The sequence below is a fragment of the Desmodus rotundus genome, chromosome 6, assembly GCF_022682495.2.
Source record: "Desmodus rotundus isolate HL8 chromosome 6, HLdesRot8A.1, whole genome shotgun sequence".
NCBI classification, from domain to species: Eukaryota; Metazoa; Chordata; class Mammalia; order Chiroptera; family Phyllostomidae; genus Desmodus; species Desmodus rotundus.
In genome coordinates this window covers 31,293,780-31,315,107 of record NC_071392.1, presented here as the reverse complement: position 1 = coordinate 31,315,107, position 21,328 = coordinate 31,293,780, and the positions used below count along the sequence as shown (strand labels likewise).

The 21,328-nt window shown below is 33.8% G+C and overlaps 1 protein-coding gene across 6 annotated transcripts in view; it reads right to left on the bottom strand.

The window, feature by feature from the left end:
* Positions 1-1,791: 1,791 nt before the first annotated feature.
* KRIT1 (KRIT1 ankyrin repeat containing) overlaps positions 1,792-21,328 on the bottom strand; it is a 37,425-nt gene continuing 17,888 nt past the window's right edge. For all 6 annotated transcript variants that reach the window (XM_024577183.3, XM_024577179.4, XM_045185260.3 and 3 more), the window contains 9 exons: positions 20,789-20,945; positions 20,014-20,121; positions 17,951-18,107; positions 16,795-16,946; positions 11,833-11,999; positions 9,129-9,216; positions 8,448-8,654; positions 2,727-2,843; positions 1,792-2,298 (listed from right to left, as the gene is read on the bottom strand). In XM_024577183.3, the coding sequence (XP_024432951.1) occupies positions 2,230-2,298; positions 2,727-2,843; positions 8,448-8,654; positions 9,129-9,216; positions 11,833-11,999; positions 16,795-16,946; positions 17,951-18,107; positions 20,014-20,121; positions 20,789-20,945 (1,222 nt within the window). In that variant the 3' untranslated portion in view covers positions 1,792-2,229. The remainder of the gene's footprint in view (positions 2,299-2,726; positions 2,844-8,447; positions 8,655-9,128; positions 9,217-11,832; positions 12,000-16,794; positions 16,947-17,950; positions 18,108-20,013; positions 20,122-20,788; positions 20,946-21,328) is intronic.

Genomic DNA, 21,328 nt, shown 5'->3' with positions numbered 1-21,328 from the left:
TAGGGCAGGGGTGTCAAACTCATTTTCACCAGGGGCCACATCAACCTCATGGTTGCCTTCAAAGGGCCGAATGTAATTTTAGGACTGTATAAATGTTAACTACTCCTTAACAGTAAAGCGAGAGCTCTCAGCACTGCCACTGGGTAGAAACAAGGTGCTGGGCCAGATGAAACAAGGTGGAGGGCTGAGTTCAGCCCCCCAGGCCTTGTGTTTGCTACCCGTGATGTAGGGTTATTAAAGAGGGTAAAGTTGAAGACTACTCCAAGATTTCTAGACTAAGCAACTGGACACAATTTGATAATGGGCATTAACCAATCACAGGATACAAATGTAGAGACAGAATGAAGCAAACAAAACAATTCTGTTTCCAGCTGTGATGAAACTGAAGTTCCTTATGTAGGCCATTTAGGTGGAGCTAGAATAGCAGGAAATCGGAAACTCAGATCTAGAGTTCAGAAGTGAGGTTGAGGCTGAAGTTTTCTATTTGAGTCAACAGGGATTTTACTAACAGTTGAGACCATTGGAATGGATGAAATTGTACCAGGGAATTGTCTATGTAGAATCAAAAGTGCTTAGCACCACCTGGATCGGTGTGGCTCAGTTGGCTGGGCATTGTCCTGCAAGGCAAAAGGTCACTGGTTCAATTCCTTCTCAGGGCACATGCCTGGGTTGTGGGTTTGTCCCCAGTAGGGGTGTATGACAGGTAATTAATTGATGTTTCTCTCTTACATTGATGTTTCTCTCCTCTTTTTCGCTCCCTTTCTCTAAGAACAAATGATGAAATCTTTTAAAAAAGTGCTTAGCACAGAATTAAATCAGGCCTTATCATTAAACTTACTTAACTATGTAACATTAATTGTAATAAGGCTCAGATAAACAGAAGTTAATGTGAAGAGTAGATGATATATATAAATCCTGCAATATGCAGGATAACTTTAAATATGACTATGTATCTCTGAACTTAGAACACATCAGTCTATTACCTTGGAAAGACTAGTTTCTAAGCTTCTTAAATAGCATATTAATCAAGTTAGCTCCTCATCTATGATATCAGTACTCCCTAAATGAAGCAACTTGGTATTTGGTGATTATCATTAAGCCAACCCGTAAAAATACATGTGCTTAATAAATGCAACTATGAATATCTAGAGATTGTCATTTAATCTGTGTACATATGTGCCTGTATACCAGGCATCTTTGTGTAATTTACTTTAATAATCCAAATTCATATTTGGGTCTGGAATTATTTCGACTAAAAACCAAAATTAAGAAAAGATTCCCAGGCCCTAAGAGTAATGGATTCATTTAGTCTCTGAAATTTTCATTTTTAAGAAGGTACCTAGGTAATTATGCTGCAGGGGGTTCAAGAAGCCAGTCAGTAAAATACAAATACCATATGATCTCACTTATATGTAGAATCTAATGAACAGAATAAACTGACTAACAAAATAGAAACAGAGGCAGGGATACATGGAACAGACTGACAAATGTTGGAGGGGAAAGGGAAAGGAGGATCCTGGATGGAAGAAGGTGAAGGGATCAGCCAAAGAACATATATGCATCACCCATAGATACAGACAGCAGTGTGGTGATGGCCAGAGGGAAGGGTAGAGGGGTGAGTGTTGGATATAGGTGGGCAAAGGAGGAAAATGGAGACATCTGTAATAGTGTCAACAATAAAAATAAAGTTAAAAAAAAAAAAAGGAATTATAAAGCTTCCTAGATCCATTTTAGCCAAGTCTTTAAAAAACATGCTGAGAAATGTTCACAGATTACAGAAAAATGTTTAAGTGTTATTTATGGCTTAAGTAGAAAATACATGTCTTTATTAAAAGTATGTTGACTTTCAAGTATGTTTTGAAATGACACACAAAGTTATAGCAAAGCTATATGTTTTTTAATTTCATCACATTCCACTCTAAATTCTTTACCATTTACCAAAAATAACTTTTTATAAAGCTCACAATTTTGTCTAACATTATGTAGACTATCAATCTACACTTTTTGTGTTCATTTCTTTGAAAAATTAGAATAGCTTATGACGATATCATATAAAAGTAATTGGTATATTACACACCAAACATAAGTACAGATTCTGTACAATGTAACAGTATACATATATATTACAAGAGACTAAGTGCCTTGTTAAAAGTGATAGTTTAAGAAATCTTTCATGGAAAAAAGTCTGTATCACAAAATGTGGTGGCCTAAGTATCAGCTGCTTTCCTCTCAAGAATTCCTTTCGGGAGGCATCAGTTGTCCATTCAGCTTCATTAGCAGTTTTACCACGAGGCCAGCCTACAAAGTCAAACATGTTGACAATAAATATGAAACATGTCAGATGAGTAAATAACATACATGACAGTGGGCAATTCTCTAGCTATTTGAAAAGGAACTTTCTTATCAGGAGGCAGCTTGTCAAGAACAGAGCATTTCCTCAGGCTTTTGAAGGGATTTAAGAAACAACATGCTGCATGCAACTAGGGGCTCACACAGGACACGAGTCAAGAACAGGGAAGGACTGCCTAACACTTTGTTAGAGAGATAAGCAATACTGGCCAGACTTTGTTTGCTCGGGAAAGGCCTGCTTTTTCTCCTGGGTCTTAAATATTTTAATTTCATGTCCTATTAACAGTTTTCCTAGAAGATGGGTTGTCATTTTATAAAAAATAATTTTACTAATATAGTAGTTCATTATTAGAAGTCCAGAATAATTAATAGCTTACCTGTTTTGTGTGTACTATGAAGCTCATTTTATTTTCCATACTATGAATCTGAAAACATGTATCAGCATCTCCCAATTGCCACATAAAACAGCCATACTTAAGACTGATGAGTAAAGCCTACAACATGATTTAAAATTGTATTTAAATATATATTAAAAACACCAATCTTCTCTTATTCTCTACACCTATATAGTCAGATCTATTGTTAGAATAAAACTTATTCAAAGAAAACAACACGCTAACTTCAAACAGCCTATAGTGCAGTGCTACATATAGGGTAGACTCTCAGGATACCACCTTAAGCAAGGATATCCTTTTTATCAGACTGACAAAAAATTTTAAAGATGCGCATTCTGTGATATGTATGTGTATATATTACACACATATGAATATTATTCAGCCATGAGAAATAAGGAAGTCCTGTCATTTGTGACCACGGAGATGGACCTTGAGGGCATTACATGAAGTGAAATAAGTCAGACAGAGAAAGCCAAATACTGTATGATATCACTTGTATGTGGGATCTAAAAAAGCCAAACTCATAGAAACAGAGAGTAAAATGGTGGTTACAAAGGGATAACAAGTGGATAAAATCCAAGGGATGTTGGTATCAGAATACAAACCTTCAGTTAAAAGATGAAAAAGTTCTGGGGACCTAATATACAGCATGGTGACTATAGTAAATGATACTGAAAGTCTTTATACTTGAAAGTCTATATACTTGAAAGTTGCTAACTGACCTTAAATGTTCTCACCACAAAAAGAAATGGTAGTTATATGATGCGATGCAGGTGTTAGCTAGTGCTATGGTGGTAATCATTTTGCAGTATGTTAGTGCATCAAATCAACATGTTGTATGCTGTAAACTTATACAATGTTATATGTCAATTATATCTCAGTTAAAGCTGAGGAATATAAAAGGTGCCCATTATATCAGGGTCTTTCAAGAAGATTAAATGTACTACAGGTATTTATTTCTGCATGTTAAAACAATTCCTTTTACTTTATTCAGTACCTTTGAATATTCACATGACTTTCAGATCTGAAATTTATGTAATAGGGGTATCATGTTGACTCAGGCAATTTTGTCTCACTGATAATAAGTACCCCGATATATTTATTGCAAAAATAAGCATACTGAAAAATATACTCCTCATAAATTCAACAGATCTATTAGAAAAACACAATATTATAGATCAAATAAATAAATATAAAAGATATAAATTTGAGGCGATAAACTATTATGTAGTAGTGGTTACATATGTAAACACTATACTATGTAGCACAGACGGCCATACATATGCCAATTAAAATGTTTTAATTAAAAAAAATAAAAAACACAATATTAGAGCAACTTATTCCTACACCTTCCTAACATAATGGTATATGTAGGGAGGTTTTCAATATATTCTTTTATTTTAAAATAATTCTCTCCTAGCAGTAACTTGTATTCCCTTGCCCTAAACATATATTCTTTGTATACACAAAGTGTTCATGCCATCCTTTAAAATATGTATGTTTAGAAACATTAGCTTTCTATGACAATTCTTAACTTATTGATTGTAAATAATAAACTATTCTAAAAAGGTAATGGTTTAGTGCATTTTAAAAGTGAGGTTCTATAAATAAAACACAGTATTATTAATTTATATAACTATCATAGAATGGGAAACTAATAACATTCTTGCTTAAAAATAGCTATTTATATTTATATTGTAAAATATAAATTTATAGATAGAATATGCTAAAATAGCTATTTACCAAGGTGCACACTGAAACATAAAGATATCATTCTGTGTTAAACTGCCTATCTTTGGAAGATCAATCACTTGTAATTTGTTTAATCAAAAGGCAAGAAATAGCCATTAATATAGCCCTGAAAACGTATAATATAAGAAAAAAATAATACCAACTCAATCATATGGAAGTCAAATTATCAACAAAATTACTGAGACCATACATTAAAAATAATAGTTTTGTTGTTAAAAGACAATGTATAGGGAAAAAAGAATTCTTGATCCACAAAAATAAAAACAGCTGACTGGGGCTGAAGAGCCAGTCCACATTATGGTTTTGAGAGATCTGCTTCAGAAGGAAAAAGCAGTTCTCATTAGGAGGTAAAACCTAAACAGGGCAAGGTGCTTAGTGGGGAAATGAAACAGAACAAGAGAAATGGCAGGGATAGCTGAGAGCAGAAAAGGGAAAACCACAGAAGTCAGAACTACCACATACCTGGCCAGGACAGACAAGAGAAATCGTGATGTTGACAAGTGATGTTGACAAAGAATGAGGTTATATGGGTATTTAAATAAGCACTTTTATTTCAGAGGGGCATTATGTTCAAAATAAACTGACATCAGCAAAAGGCAATCTACTGCCAGGGTGTGGCAGTGGTATTATTAAGGTTACAGATATGTCAAGTACAGTTCAGTTAAAGAAGACTGCAATGCTTTCACTACAGTAAAACACTGAAAATCATAACACTGTCTTTATTCAATAGTGTCTACATTTTATGTAAGTACAACACACACGTCTCTGATGAGCATGTGAAATTGGCTGAGCTATATTATCTGATTGGGCAACTTTCATTATTTCAAAAAGAAACAAAATATAGAAGGTAGAAATAATTTTTTCCTGTAATTTTTAATTTTTTTGGTATGTTATTTAATTTTTTTCCATCACCATTAATCCCCCTACCCCCTCTACCACCTCCACTCACCTCCCTCCTCCTATAATTACCAACTGCTGAGAAGGCACAAATAACTGATATAAAAAAAGCCCACACCGTATTCTATGGCTGGCTGTTCCTGAGAAATAATCTTTGAAGCTATTGTATCCCATGTGGAGATTTAAATGCAAATGAAAGTATTTTTACAAATAAAGCTGTTTATTTAAGTAAACTCGTCCAATTCAATCCTAGTAGATGTTGGTGAATCTAAAACAACTGAGGTCAAGCTGATTTCTCCCACCTGTGATAAATGTGATAATTAGAAAACCTAATCATACAGAGCTTTCAGAGGTGCTGTAAATTTAAAACTGGCTCAGAGCACAAGATAACGATTATGTGGACAGAAAACATCGTTATGTTTGGGTTCAATTATCTTTTTATATTCTCAAGCACAGCATTTCTATTTACATTTCTAGAAATTGAATATATCATGAAAAAGCAGACTGTTAAACTAATAATAATTATCATCCTCTGCCTGACACTCTCACTCAACCCTCAGGCCAGAATATTATTCATAATATGAAATGGTAAGATAATGCTGAACCATCATTTGAATACTAAAAGTTAAACATAAAATACAGTATAGAAAAAAGGCTCAGCATTATACCCACAGCAATGCCATCCAGTTCAATGAAGAAGCATTTGCAGAAATTGGTATAAAATTCTCCGAAAAATTTCTTGAAACGGTGAGGGGATTTTCTTCTTCATTTTAACAACATAAATAGAAAAGTGGTTACAAGCTAATAAGAAACTATTTTGTGTGAATAAAACAGTTTAAATAGAAAATAGTAAGCAAATGACCCCAAAATAAGCTGACATCAGAGACTTAAAAAATTATGCTAAGTGAAATAGGTCAGACAAAGAAAGACAAGTATCACATGATTTCACTCGTATGTAGAATCTAAACAACAAAATAAACAAAACAGGAACAAACTCACAGACACAGAAAACACACTGATGGTCGCCAGATAGGAGGGTCATTGGAATGGTGGTTGAAGAAGTAGAAGGGATTAAGAAGTACAAATCGCCAGATATAGAAACAGTCACAGCATATGTGACTGTCATGTCTTATCTGATGTAAAGACAGCATAGAGAATATAGTCAATAATGTTGTAGTAACTGTAGATGCCATCAGATGGGTATGAGAATTACTGGGTTCACCACTTCGTAATGTAATTAAATGGCTAATCACTATGTTGCACACCTGAAACTAAATAATACTGTATGTCCATTCTAACTGAAAAATAAATTTTAATAGACCTGGCCAGGTCTATTCTTGAGAAATCTAAATGAACAAAATATATTTGATTTTTATTACCTACCTATACAAACTAGAAAGCTGATTATCCTGTGAAATGTGTTAAATATGCTAAAAATAACCGATGACCCCACATTTTATACTATAGTGACTTTGGAAAAAGGAGCACAAAACAGCTACAAGCTGCAATGGATATACTAATCCTTCCAACACTTCATCCTGCCCCCCAAAAGGTTTTTACAACTAATTATAATTTTGAAAGGAAGCTTCTGTGTCAGAAAGTACATTTTTCTTTTTCAAATATGTATATTTCTAACAACCCAAGAGTTAAGTAAGAAACTCAATCTAATTGATTTTTAAAATATGTAATATAATCATAGTTAATGCCACAGACTGAAAAGTCTCTCTCCTACACTTGTTCCCAGTTACCTGGTTTCCTTTTCTAAAGGCTTCAAGAGTTTTTTATGCTTCACAAGCAGTATGTATTTATGTAAATACAGTGTTCACTTCCCCCCATTTTTAGGAAATTGAGCTATAATCGACATAGTTATTTCAGGGATACAATATAATGATACGAAATTTGTATATACTGCAAAATGATCACAGTAAGTGTAATTAATATCCGTCATCATACAGTTGAAAACTTTTTCTTGTGATGACTTTTAAGATCTATTCTCTTAGCAACTTTCAAATATGCAGTACAGTATCATAAACTATAATCACCATGCTGTACATTACACCCCCATGACTTATTTTACAATTGTAAGTTAGTAACTTTTGACCCATTTTGTCCACCCCCAAACCACCTCCCCTACTGTCAACCACCAATCTGTTTTCTGTATCTATGAGCCTGTTTTTTCCCCCTAACATTCTACACATACATGAGATCATGTTATTTATCTTTCATAGTCTAACTTATGTCACTTAACAAAATGCCCTCAAGGTACATCCATGTTGTTACTATGAGCAAGATTTCATTTTTAATGGCTGAATAATATTCCACTCTGTGTATGTGTATCACATCTTCCTTATCATTCATCCATCATTGGACACTTAGGTTGTTTCCATATCTTGGCCATTGTAAATAATGCTATATTGAACATGGTGGTGTATACATCTTTAAGTTGGTGTTTTGGTTTTGTTTGGATAAATACCCACTTTACTCATTTTTACACAAAGGGCAGCATATTACATAAGGCTCAGCACCTTATGTAATATAGCACCTTATGTAACATAATCTCAGCATGTTTTTTCACTAAACATATGTTGGAGATTATTCTACACAAAAATATCCTTTGGCCTAGCCCTGGCTGGTGTGGCTCAGTGGACTGAGTGCCCACCTGCGAACACAGGGCTATAGGTTCGATTCCCAGTCAGGGCACATGCCTGGGTTGCAGGCTAGATCCTCAGTAGGGGGTGTGCAAGAGGCAACCACACATTAATGTTTCTCTCCCCCTCCTCCGTCTAAAAAATAAAATAAAATAAAATCTTTAAAAATAAATATATTCTTTAGTCTTTTGTATGACCACAAGGTATTTCAATGTAGAAATGTATTATAACTGACATGTTAACCCCTACTGATAATCATTTAGTTTCACACCCACCAATCCTTTGCTACTAAAAATGAAACTGCCATAAACAGATTTAAATCTATGCCATTTCTAGATACTTCATGTAGGCTGGTACTGTTATTTTAGACATACAATGTGACTGATCAAAACAGCTGAAAATCTACCTTAGTTTCCATGTTGAGGAGATGAAGTCCTTTTATATTCACTCCTACATACACAGGGATGACTTTATGATTGCTGGGGCTTGCTTTTGTAAATATCTGTCCTGTGAAAAAAGCTGCTCCATATGTAGGGATTTCCCAACAATTCTGTAAGAACATGCGCTGAAGGTGATGCATTTCTTTACTGACACCCTCGCTTGTACTGAGATTCTAAAACCAAATAAAGTAAAATAAAGAGATATGAAAGGAGAACGTAGCCTTGATAATCCAAATAGGTCAACAGTTTCTGAAATCAAGGCTGCCCCCAAAGAATAAAATTGTGTGACATATTCCAAGAGCAAATTTTCTTTTGAGATCATACATTAAAAAAAAAAAAAATTACCAAGGCCTAAAAATATTTTTTGTCTATTCTATCAGGTTTTTTAAATGCCTCATGGACAGAGATTATTTCATGTTTTTTTAAAAATCACTAGTCCTTATCCAGGATAAGGAAGGTATTTAGTAAGAGTCTACATTATTAAAAATAAAAATACCTTCCCTTCCAGTTTTGGACATGTGAACCAGAATATAAAGTTTTAATTTCAGGACTATATATTTTATGTAACATGTTTAAAACATATTAATAATACTAACAAAATTTCAACTGTGTTATAAATGTCTTTTTAGTTCTATTAAACAGCTTACCTTGTATTCATGAAGTATTCGGTTTGTCCAGTGAGGTGCCTTACTTTTCAATTTGGTAATAGGTACAATGGACTTTAGATTTTCTTCACTGTAAGCAAATATGCCAACATCTTTTAAATGGATTATCTTTAGTAGCTAAAATAATATAATTATTTAGACACAAAAGGCTTTAAGTAACTTGATATTTGAGCTAAAAAATACTATGCTACAAAATATCAGAGCTCTAAAAAAATTTTAAACAAAAGCCACAAGCTTAACATTGCTCAATTTAGAGAAATGTTTCTTCTTTCTTTTTTCAATAACCGCAAAATATTTTTGAAAATTGAAAACCACAATAAACAAACTTTAAATGTGCTAGAACCTCAGTTTCTTCTCAACATGACACATGAACCTAGTTTTTGTGGTGAGATTCTTAAATGCATCTGCCTTATATAATTTTTCTATTATTCCTTCAAGTTTTAGTGAACTTTATTTAAACATATAGTAAAGAAAGATAAATTTAGAAAGTAGAAGGATTATCAAACTATAGCAAAATATAAGAAAGATTAACTTTGGAGAAGAGTATAACTTAAGAGATATACTTTGTCTCTTCACACAACAAAAAAAATGACAACAAATTTAAAAACAAAAAATAACCAGAACTGCCAGAAAATTGAACAGTATGGAAGTCTGACAACCCAAGAGTTAAGGAAGAAACATTCATCCAGACTGGTAGGAGGGGCAGAGAATGCCAGCCCAGGCAAAGAGAACTGGGGCTGGCGAGGCTGTAGCTGGTGGACTGGATGGTCCCCACATTTGCGTGTGGATAAACCAGGAGGAACAACTGTGAAGCAAGAGAGACCATGTAACCCAGGGTTTCAGTGCAGGGAAATAAAGCCTCAAAACCTCTGACTGAAAAAACCTGTGGCGGTTGTGGCAGTGGGAGAAACTCCCAGCCTCACAAGAGAGTTCATTGGAGAGACCCACAGGATCCTAGAATATACACACACACACACCTACCTGGGAATCAGCCCAATTTGCTTGTGGGTAGTGACGGAAGTGACTAAAAGCTACTGAGAGCCAAGTAAGTGGCACTGTTCCCTCTTGGTCCTCTCCCCTACATATAGCACCACAACGCAAAAACATGGGTTGCCCAGTCCTGGTGGACACCTAAGGCTCCGCCCCTTGCTACATAACAGGCATGCCAAGACAAAAAATATGGCTCAAATTAAAGAACAGATCAAAGCTCCAGAAAAAATACAACTAAGTGACAAAGAGATAACCAACCTATCAGATACACAGTTCAAAACACTGGTAATCAGGATGCTCACAGAAATGGAGTATAGTCACACGATAGAGGAAGAAGTGAAAGCTATGCAAAGTGAGATAAAGGAAAATGTACAGGGAACCAACAGGGAAGGGAAGGAAACCGGGACTCAAATCAATGACTTGGACGAGAAATAAACATTCAACCAGAACAGAATGAAGAAACAAGAATTCAAAAATTGAGGAGGCTTAGGCACCTCCAGGACAACTTTAAATGTTCCAATATCCGAATCATAGAGGTGCCAGAAAAAGAGGAGGAAGGGCAAGAAATTGAAAACTTATTTGAAAAAGCAATGGAGAACTTCCCCAATCTGGCAAAGGAAATAGTCTTCCAGGAAGACCAGGAAGCTCAGAGAGTCCCAAAGAAGTTGGACCCAAGGAAGCACACACTAAGGAACATCATAATTATACTACCCACAATTAACAATAAGGAGAGAATCTTAAAAGCAGCAAAAGAAAAGGAGACAGTTACCCACAAAGGAGTTCCCATAAGACTATCAGCTGATTTCTCAAAAGAAACCTTTATAGGCAAGAAGGGGCTGGAAAGAAGTATCCAAAGTCATGAAAGGCGAGGACCTCCATCTAACTCTATCCAGCAAAGCTATCATTTAGAATGGAAGGGCAGATAAAGTGCCTCCCAGATAAGGCCAAGTTAAAGGAGTTCTTCATCACCACGCCCTTATTACAGGAAATGTTAAAGGGACTTATCTAAGAAAAAGAAAATAAAAAATATGAACAGTAAAATGACAACAAACTCACAACTAATCAACAGAATCACAGAAATGGAGATCACATGGAGGGTAGCCAGTGGGGGAGGAGGGAAATGGAGGAATAGGTACGGGGAATAAGCAGCATAAATGGTAGGTACAAAATAGACAGGGGGAGGTTAAGAATAGTACAGGAAATGGAGAAGCTAAAGAACTTAAATGTACGACCCATAGACATGAACTAAGGTAGTGGAATGCTGGTGGGAGGGTGGTGCATGGTAGAGGGGAATAAAGGGGAGAAAAAATGGGACAACTGTAATAGCATAATCAATAAAATATATTTAAAAAATAATATAACTTCAAGAACGCTTTACCAAAGGTTTTTTTCCCCTTCCCTTCTCATTCTATACCTTGTATTCCCTTCTTATTCTATACCAAAGGTAACTGGTATAACTTTGGAATCTGAGGGGGATGGGTTCCAGGACTCCCAAGGATGCTTGGTCCCTTAGTCAGCTCTCTGTATGTGTGGGTTCAATATGTGGTTGGTTGAATCTGCAAATGTGGAACCCATGGATACAGAGGGCCTACTATATTTAATTCCAAACTAATTTATAAATATTTATTTCTAAACTTTCTTGGTTAAGCTAAATCGTAAGCACAGCACAAGACCACCAATTATATGAAATACTTACTTTAGGAAACCTTGCTTGTGTTTCTTACTCTCATAATTTCCATAAACTATTTGTAACAACAGACTTGCCAATGTTATTAGTTTGGCATCAGGAGCTGTATAAAAGCCCTTCAATAAATTATATCTGGCTTCATCGAAGAGAATAAGAATAGCCAGTGGGTCTTCAATCTTAAAAGAAAAAAAAAATGATTTGGTTATTCAGTTACAATTTCCTGTTACAAATATACAACTTGTCATTATCTAATATGGAAGAGCAAATATTACATACTTGTACATAAAAAGCTGTTACTACTTAAGGGTAGGGGTGTTGAAAAATGTATTCTATTAAGAGTCCGACAGGAATATTTTAAGCTTTTGTGATTACAATCTCTTACAATCATTCAACTCTGCTACTGTTAGCACAAAAGCACAACATATCAACAAATGGGTGTGGTATTCTAGTAACATTTTATACATGAATACTGAAATTTGAATTTCATAAAATTTTCACATGACAAGACCAACATTAATAGCTTACAGGATACACAAAAATAGGCAGCAACTCAGCTATGACAACAGACCATAATTTGCTAACCTCTGATTTATAGTCCAATAAAATTTTTATCAGTATATGGATATGGATAACTTCTAGCCCAAGTTTATACTCTTTATATTCCTCAAACATTTTTCTATTATCTATGCTACATACAATAGTAGTGAAACTCAAAGAAGATGAAAACAAGTGTATTAATTCCCAGAAGGGTACGTATAGTTTAAAAAAGTTTAAGATGAACATGTTTTATTTGAGTAAAAATACTTTACACTTTCAAATGACACTAAAGGAGAGCATATGCTTTTTTTAGATTTTAAAAACTTTAAAGTTTCACTTTATCTGATAAGATTAACAAAGACTTAGAAATGCTAGCCTACAGAATATACAGTAGTTCTACTCGGAAATAATAATCAATTATAGATTTTCTGATGAACACTGAAAATACTTGCAAGTAAAACTCACAAAGATCCAAATTCTTTATGGTAAAGATTATTTTTGTCATACTAATTAAAATAATATCTTATAATACTCCATAATATAAAAAAATAGAATTTCATGGGAAAAAAAATGAAGGAAATTGTTTTAGACTACAAGAGACTAAAGAGATAAACACAAAGCATGGATCTAATATTAGATATTGTTATGGAAATACTAATTTCATTAGGCTGTAAATGGTATTGTAGTATATAGGTATGTCCTTTGGAGATGCATGTTGTAATATGCATGGACGAAGTGCCATAACATCTGCAACTCACTTTTAAATGGTTCACAAAAACAGATGAAGTAAATGTAGCAAAATATTAATAATTGGTGATTTAATAAATGGTATATGGCATACATTTTATTACTTTTTCAACTTTCCTATGGGTTTTTAATGTCTCAAAATAAGTATTGGAAAAAAAAGATTGAAACATTTTTCTAATAAAAATTGACTTAATGAATTTGAAGAGTTTCAGCTGATTTATTATTCCTAATTGTATTTGCAGTGAGTGTTAGCCAACAATTATTCTTTTTAAATGAAATCAGGCTATTTTCATTTTAAAAAAATGATGCCAACCAATAACTGCCATTCGTACCATTTTTCAGATGGTACATATAGGAATTTAATTACATAATGGGTGAAACAACACAACTACTTTACTAGATGATCATGGTATTCTGATTTACCTTAAGTACTTACTAACCCTTTCTTTTTTTTTCTCTTGAGCCCACTTCGTATTATTTATAACAATTTGCAGTTTATATTCTAGGTATTATCATTATTGCTCTTTTTCTGTACCAGCCAACTTTTTAAAAAAGATTTTATTTATTTTTAGAGAGAGGGGAAGGGAGTAGTGGAAAGAGAGGGATAGAAAAGTCAATGTGCCAGAGAAACAGTGATGGGTTGCTTTTTGCCCCTCCCCAACTGGGGACTTGCCGCAAGTGCCCTGACCGGAAATAGAACTGGCAACCTTTCTGTTCACAGGCTGGTGCTCAATCCACTGAGCCACACCAGCCAGGGCATCTACCAGCCAACTTTTAACATTTCTTAGGTGGGACTGAGTATAGCTAGATTATTTATAAATTTCATGAAATGTAATACATTTTTAAAAACTGTGTTAATATACATGTAACAAAAAAAATTCCATTTTAACCATTTTAAGCATACAATTTACTGGCATTTATTATAGTCACAATGGTGAGCAACCATCACCAGCCACTACTTTCACAACTTTTTCATCATCCAAACAAAATCTGTAACCATTAAGCAGTAATTCCTTATTTTCCCCCCACCACTTACCTGTGGCAACCACTAATGAACTTTCTTTCTGAATTTGCCTGTTCTAGATATGTAATATAAGTAGGATCATACAATATTTATCCCTTATGTCTGGCTTATTTCATTAAGCATAATGTTTTCAGTGTTCATCAATGTTACGGTATATCTATATAAGAATTTTATTCCATTGTATGGCCGAGTAATATTTCATTGTATGAATATACAACATTTTGTTTATCCACTTATCTGTTGATGAACACTATTTCTACCTTTTTGGCTACTGTGAATAATACTGCCATGCACACTGGCTTACAGGTATCTGTTAGATTTATTTTCAATTCTTCAGATATACACACCTAGAGTGAAACTGCTGGATCATATGGTAATTCAGTTCAGTATTTGAAAAACCACCAAGCTCTTTTCCATAGCAGCTGCACCATTTTACACTGCAGTTTACAAGTGTTCCAATTTCTCTGCATCCTCACCAATACTTGTCATTTTCCTTTCTAAATTTTTATCATTATGGCCATTTCAATAGGTTTGAACTGATTGCTCATTTGTATATTTTCCCTGGAAAAATGTTTTTCAAGTCCTTTGCCCAATTTAATTGGGTTGTCTTTTGTTGTTGAATTGTAGGAATTCTTTATATATTCTGTGTAGTAAACCCTTTTTAGATGTGATTTGCAAATATTTCCTCCCACCCTGTTGGTCTTTTCACTTGCTTGATAATGTCTTTTGATTTATGTTTTTAATTTTGATGAAGTTTAATCCATCTGTTTTTTCTTTTGTTATTCATGATTTTGTTGTCACATCTAAAAATCCACTGCCCAACTTAAGATCATGAAGATTTACCCATATGTTTTATTCTAAAAGCTTTATGGTTTAGTATTAAAGTTTCAAAATTGGGAAATATAAGTCCCCAACTTTACTCTTTTCCAAGATTGTTTTGGCTATTCAAGGCCTTCTACAATTCCGTATGAATTGGAGGATTATCTTTTCCATTTCCGCAAAAAAGGCCATTGGAATTTTGTTAGGGACTGCACTGTATCAGTAGATCACTTTGCTAGTATGTCTTAATGATATTAAATCCTCTTATCCTTGAAGATGGAATAGTTACTTAAGCTGCCTTTAACTTGAGTAATGTTTTTGTGGTTTGCATTGTACAAGTCTTGCACTTCTTTTATTAAATGTGTTCCTAGGTATTTTATTCTTTTAATGCTTTTTTAATGCATTTTAAAATTTCCTTTTTTGGACTGTTCGTTGCTGATACATAGAAACAACAGATTTTTGTACCCTACAACTTTGCTGAATCCATTTATTAACTCTAATAGCTTTCTTGTGGATTCTTTGGGATTTCCAAAATACAGGATCATGTCATTTGTGAATAGAGATAGTTTCAGTTTTTCCTTCCTATGTGGATGCCTTTTATTTCTTTTCCTTTTTTTAGGGTCTAATTGCTTTAACACTTCCAGTAGTACTATTTTAAATAGTGGTGAAAATAGGCATCCTTTTCTTGTTTCTGATCTGAAAAGGAATGCTTTCAACCTTTCAACATTGAGTATGATGTTCATTGTGAGTTTTTCATAAATGCATTTAGCATATTGAGGAAGTTCCTGTGTATTTCTCATTTTCTATGTCGATTGAGATGATCATGTGTTTTTTTCCCTTCATTCTATTTGTAATTCTAATATATTTTTAATGAATAATCAAGATCTTAGTTTTTGGTATACTTCATACAAATTTTTATATAACTTCAGCATATTTGACTAACAGGATCAAATCTACCTAAGAGGGACAATATAAATAATCAGGCACAAAAAATTTACCGAGTTTGGACATGGTCACTGAAATTTTCTTGTGCTGAAATTTGCTTAACCTTGTTTGTTTAATATTGCCTTGAATAAAGAATCAGGAAAGCACTGTATGTTTTTTCACTGTTATGCGACCTTGGAATTCCCCTCCTACCCCCATTTTCATAGCTACCACTGTATTTAGATTATTATAGCAAGTTTAGTTTATAATATCTCCCTTTGGTTTCTTCCTTGTCCATTCATCCTTCAGATGGCATTATATCACCTCTCCTCTAACATTTACAGTCTAATTAAAATCCAAACGTACTTGTTTGGAACAGATCTTTATTACCAATGTGAATTGCATTCCCTATTTTTAGTATCTACATAGTTCTCTGCTTGAGTTGAGAACAGCTACTTACTGTTGAGAACAATTTTTCATGCCCCCTTTGCAAATATAATACTCTCTACTTAGAATGTTCTTTTCTGTTCTCCCTCACACCAAGGTATCTCTTTGCTCCTTTGAAATTTACACAACTGATTAGCCCTTTATTAAGTTTATCTTTGACACTGTACTTTCTATTTTGAAAAAATTTTTGTTGTGTAATCTGTCTTCCATTTGGTTGCTAATTCTCTTTATGATAGGTTCTCTTATTTCTTTGTATTCTAAGACAATGAAAGAACAGATTAACCATCCAGGGGCTTTGTAAAGCAGTCTGACTCAAACTCCACCACTTACCAAAGGGATGTGAGGATTGAACAGAAAAATAAAGTGAATCCTACCTGTACAGGAAGAGCACAATTTCTGCCTTTAGTGCCTACTATAGGAACTCAATAAATTCTGTACATTTAAATGATTGTTAATAGGAGTTCCAAGCAAACCTTTTTTTCAACTTCCAAAGGAAGTCTCACATCTCTTCTTAGGAAAAGCTGTGGTGTTTCCCTTTGGGGATCCAAATTAGTCAATTCAGCAAGTATTTCTGGCCAGTCCCGAACATGTTGCAAGGGTTTGTGATAAGGTTTGAGTTGAAGGCCTGAAAAACATCAGTCCTTTTACAGTTGACAATGTAAAAACAAATCAATTATATCAATGCATAGAAACTTTATATTAAACTCTTTGCACATAAGTACCAAATACATACGAATTAAAAGTCTAAATTTAAATCAACACTGACTTTAACAATATCTCTACCCAACTTGAGGTTAATTGCCTTTAAAAAAAAATGTATTTATTCATTTTTAAAGAGGGGAAGGGAGGGAGAAAGCAAGGCAGAGAAATATTGATGTGTGAGGGAAATATTGATTGGTTGCCTCTTGCATGCCCCAAACACGGACTGGGATGCAACCCAGGCAGGTGCTCTGCCTGGGAATACCTTTCACTTTGCAGGACAATCAGCCAGCTGAGCCATGCCAGTTAGGGTGAGGTTAATTGCTGTTGTCTTTAAGAATACAAGAATTATGAGAATAATTCTTAAAGGAAATAAATTTTATTAAATCTATTTAAGATCCTTAATTCCATGACAGCCTATTTAATTATGATACAATCAAGTAGTATTTGATTTAAAAAAATACAATTAAAACATTAGATAACCAATCACAACCTTAATTAAATCCTTTATATATATACAATACTTTGAGACAAATCTATGTGACATTAGATTGATTTCAAATAAAAAGATCTGAAATAAAATTAATATAAAGAAAAAAATTTTTGTATTATTTTGAGCACTGAAAATAAAAGGAAGTCAGATGAGCACCACGTTTAATGGGATTCAATCAAATTCCATTGCCAGAGAAGAAATTTTTTTTTTACCACTTAAAAACATTGCTTGAATGAATTTGGGGGGTGGGGAATGGGCCCAGAGGCTTATCTGTTTCAAGAGTCTGAGCACTAATAATTTATATAAAAAAGAACATTGTATCATTTCGAAATTGAAAAGTCAGTAATAAATTGATGCTATACTGAAATTTACCATGTCACTCTCAAAAAAAAAATAATAATAGTGAGGTTTACACAACAAAATAACAACTTTCTTACTGAGGTTTTCTGAACAGATCCAAATAGTGAAATATTGCTGTGTTTCTTGAGAGAGACGCATTCCTTCCATTATCTGCTGCACTGTGGTATTATTTCCATGCTTCAGTTCAACAGAACGGTATGACCCATCCATTCTGTATATTCGAACTTTTTCATACTGGAACAAAGAATGATAATAAATTATGCAACCTGGTTACAAACTGTGCAACACAGTCCAACAAAATAATTTAATTTCAACTTTATCTGCCTAATATAGACTTCTAAGATGGAAAATACCAGAAAAACTGCTTCAAGTAAGAATCTGCTGGCAATATTTAAAAAAATTTTACTTCCATTATTCATATTTTCTAAGATGTTTTCCTCTCGCTATTCCATGGAAACTAAGGTAAATGACTTTTTAAAATGTTCAACTTCAAAAGCTTCAGAGTGGATATTTTAAAGTCATTATGTACAAAGTAAGTATCAAATGGGAGATGTACATTGGTTAACTAATGGTGTTACTCAAGGACCTCATGAGTCTACTGGGCCACAAATTATACTGCAGAAATGTGTACCAGCAATAATTTGTCTTAAGACTCTGTGATAGAAGACTGCAGGTAGAAGTTATGAGCAATGGGCTTTGAACCAGTTTATTTCCTCCAGTTCAGAAAATCCCAGAGACAAATGACATTCTCAACACATTTTCGTTGTTATGAGAAGTAAATTATACTCCTAACAACTTCCAGGTCAGTTCATTTTGGATAAAATTACTTAATTCCTTTCATCTTATACATTCCAATACAAAAATTATGCCAAGGAACAAAAGTGTTTTAACTACATATACAATAGAAAATAAATTGCAATGAACTAGAGCATAAGGGTGTCTATGTTATACTTCACTTATACCACTTACCTATTTTTATGCCCTAGTCTTGTATTCATGGAATAGTATTTTAATATGTGTGTGTGTGTGTTTGTGTGATTACATTTTCAATGAGAGATCATAGATTCCTTATCACTTCCAGCATTTCATGGTCTTAAATTCACAGAAATATTCAACGAAGACTTGTTGTTTAGTTCAGTGATTTTTCAACCTTTCTCATCTACGGCATACATAAACTAATATTACTAAATTCTGCAGCACACAAAAATGTGATGTTTTTTGCCAAGCTGACCAAAAAAATAGGTATAATTTTGATTCATTCACACTGGACAGCTGTTGATGTGTTGGCTGTTGTCATTTTTTTATTTGACAGTCTAAGGGAAAAGAGATCAGTGTCCCCGACTAAATAGTCAGGTATTGCACGTCTTAAAAATTCTTGCAGTACAATACTGAGCCGTGACCCACTGGTTGAAAATCGCTGGTGTAGTTAATGGGAATGTCTGGAAAGGCTCAGACATATGGGTTATATACGTTGGAATCAAACTTTTACCCTGTATCTGTTGGTATGAATCCTTTTATCAGGTTTGCCAAGTTTTCATACTGTTTTTCAATTGATGATAGGTTTATCATCACTATAACATCTATGACTGAGTTTTTTCTAATTGTCAATTTTTTTCTACCATAATGTCACTATTAATTATTTTGAACATAATTAGATGGAAAGGCCAGGTTGAAGATGCAGAACAAAAAACGTGGGAACTCTCGCATTTTAATCTATTCACTTTCTTGAGGAGGAAAATGAATCTGTAAGATAATTAACTTTCTGAAACTAAATTAATGAATGATGTTTAATGTACTTACAAATAAAAAATAGTGCTGAGAAGGCCCAAGTAGAGATACATGCCTATACAAACAGATTACAATTTGTAATTAGCACACCAAGTAGAGATTATACTTGAAATTAGGTTAATTTTAGGTGATTAAAAGATTTATTTATGCAAGTTTCACTATGCTATACAAGAAAAAATGTCCGAGTGTTATGGATGATAACAAATTCAATACTTATGAAGTCTAACCATGAGGTTTTATAAAAGTAGTAAAGAAGCCATCCAGCCTTTCATCCTTCCACTCTTGCCACAGATCCTCAATTACTTAGCAATCTGAGTAGGATGCTTGGCTCTACTATGAAGATAACTCTTACTGGTTTGTTAATGGCTTCCTTCAACAATTTTGCAGTTTCTTCCCAATTATTTTGTTTGTTTTCTTCGCAAATATTTAAAGGGGATTTTCCTTGTTGGTCTGTTATGTGCTAGAAATGTGGGGAAAAAGAGGAAAAAGAAAAAAGGCATTACAAATATATGGCAATCTAAGGGAAAATATCATTCAATCAATCAAAGTTTGATTAAAATAATACTCTTCTCAAGTAGTAAGTAAATATTAACTATACTTAGTACATGCTATACTTAAAATAAACATGAATTTCCAAATATGAAATACTTAAAGCACTAATCAATGTGATAGGTTTTGAAAAGTTCTGACTATAAATACAACAAAGGTTTTGTTAAAACTATTATTTTTCCCTTCACAAATACTTTTCAATACAAATTCTAGAAAGTGCATACAAAATATTTTTCACTCTTAAATATATTTTTGAGGAAGGAGAATGTAAAATGAAAAGAGGGTAAATTTTATGTGCATTCTGGAGATGGATAGTGGTGAAGCGAGCACAGTAATATGAATGTATTTAATGCCACTTACCTGTACACGTAAAAATGGCTTAAGTGGTAAATTTGATGCAAGGTATATTTTATAATAGAAATGTTTATGTACAAAAGCAAAGTTTATACATAATACTTATTCTATATAGTTAGCGAAACTTTTATTTTTCCACTAACCTCTCAAGTATACTACTGAACATTTTAGTGTCATTCACTGGATATTCACTGCTTAAACATTAAATATAATAAATAACTTACTCTGTCAACTTCTGGATGGTTTAAGAGAATCTGTACTATTTCAGCATGTCCTCCTCCAGCAGCAAAATGAAGAGGAGAACTAAGGTGTCCATTTAAAAGGTTTGGATTGCACTTTCCTTTTTCTAACAATATGCGAGTGGCCTCAACTTTTCCAAGCCTAAAAAAAAAAACCTTAAAAAGTCATCTCAAATGTTTTAAAACTACAAATTTTAGAAGACATCTCAAAGAAATCTAAGATTTTTCTAGTCAGAGAGCAAGGAATTAAAACACTGACAAATGTTGACTTCCAGTCAAGATGTCAAGATGGAGGTGTAGATCTCAAGACACTGTCTCCTCGCACAGCCATAGAGAGAATTACAACCAGATCTCAAAAACAAGTAACACCCCAAACCATCAGAAAATCAAGCTGAGTGGAAGTCCAACAACCAAGAATTTAAAGAAGCCACATTCATCCAAACGGGTAGGAAGAGGGTAGGAGGGGCAGTTGTGGAGATGGGCCAAAAAGGCAGTGTGATGTGTGGACAAGCGTTGGTGGTGGTG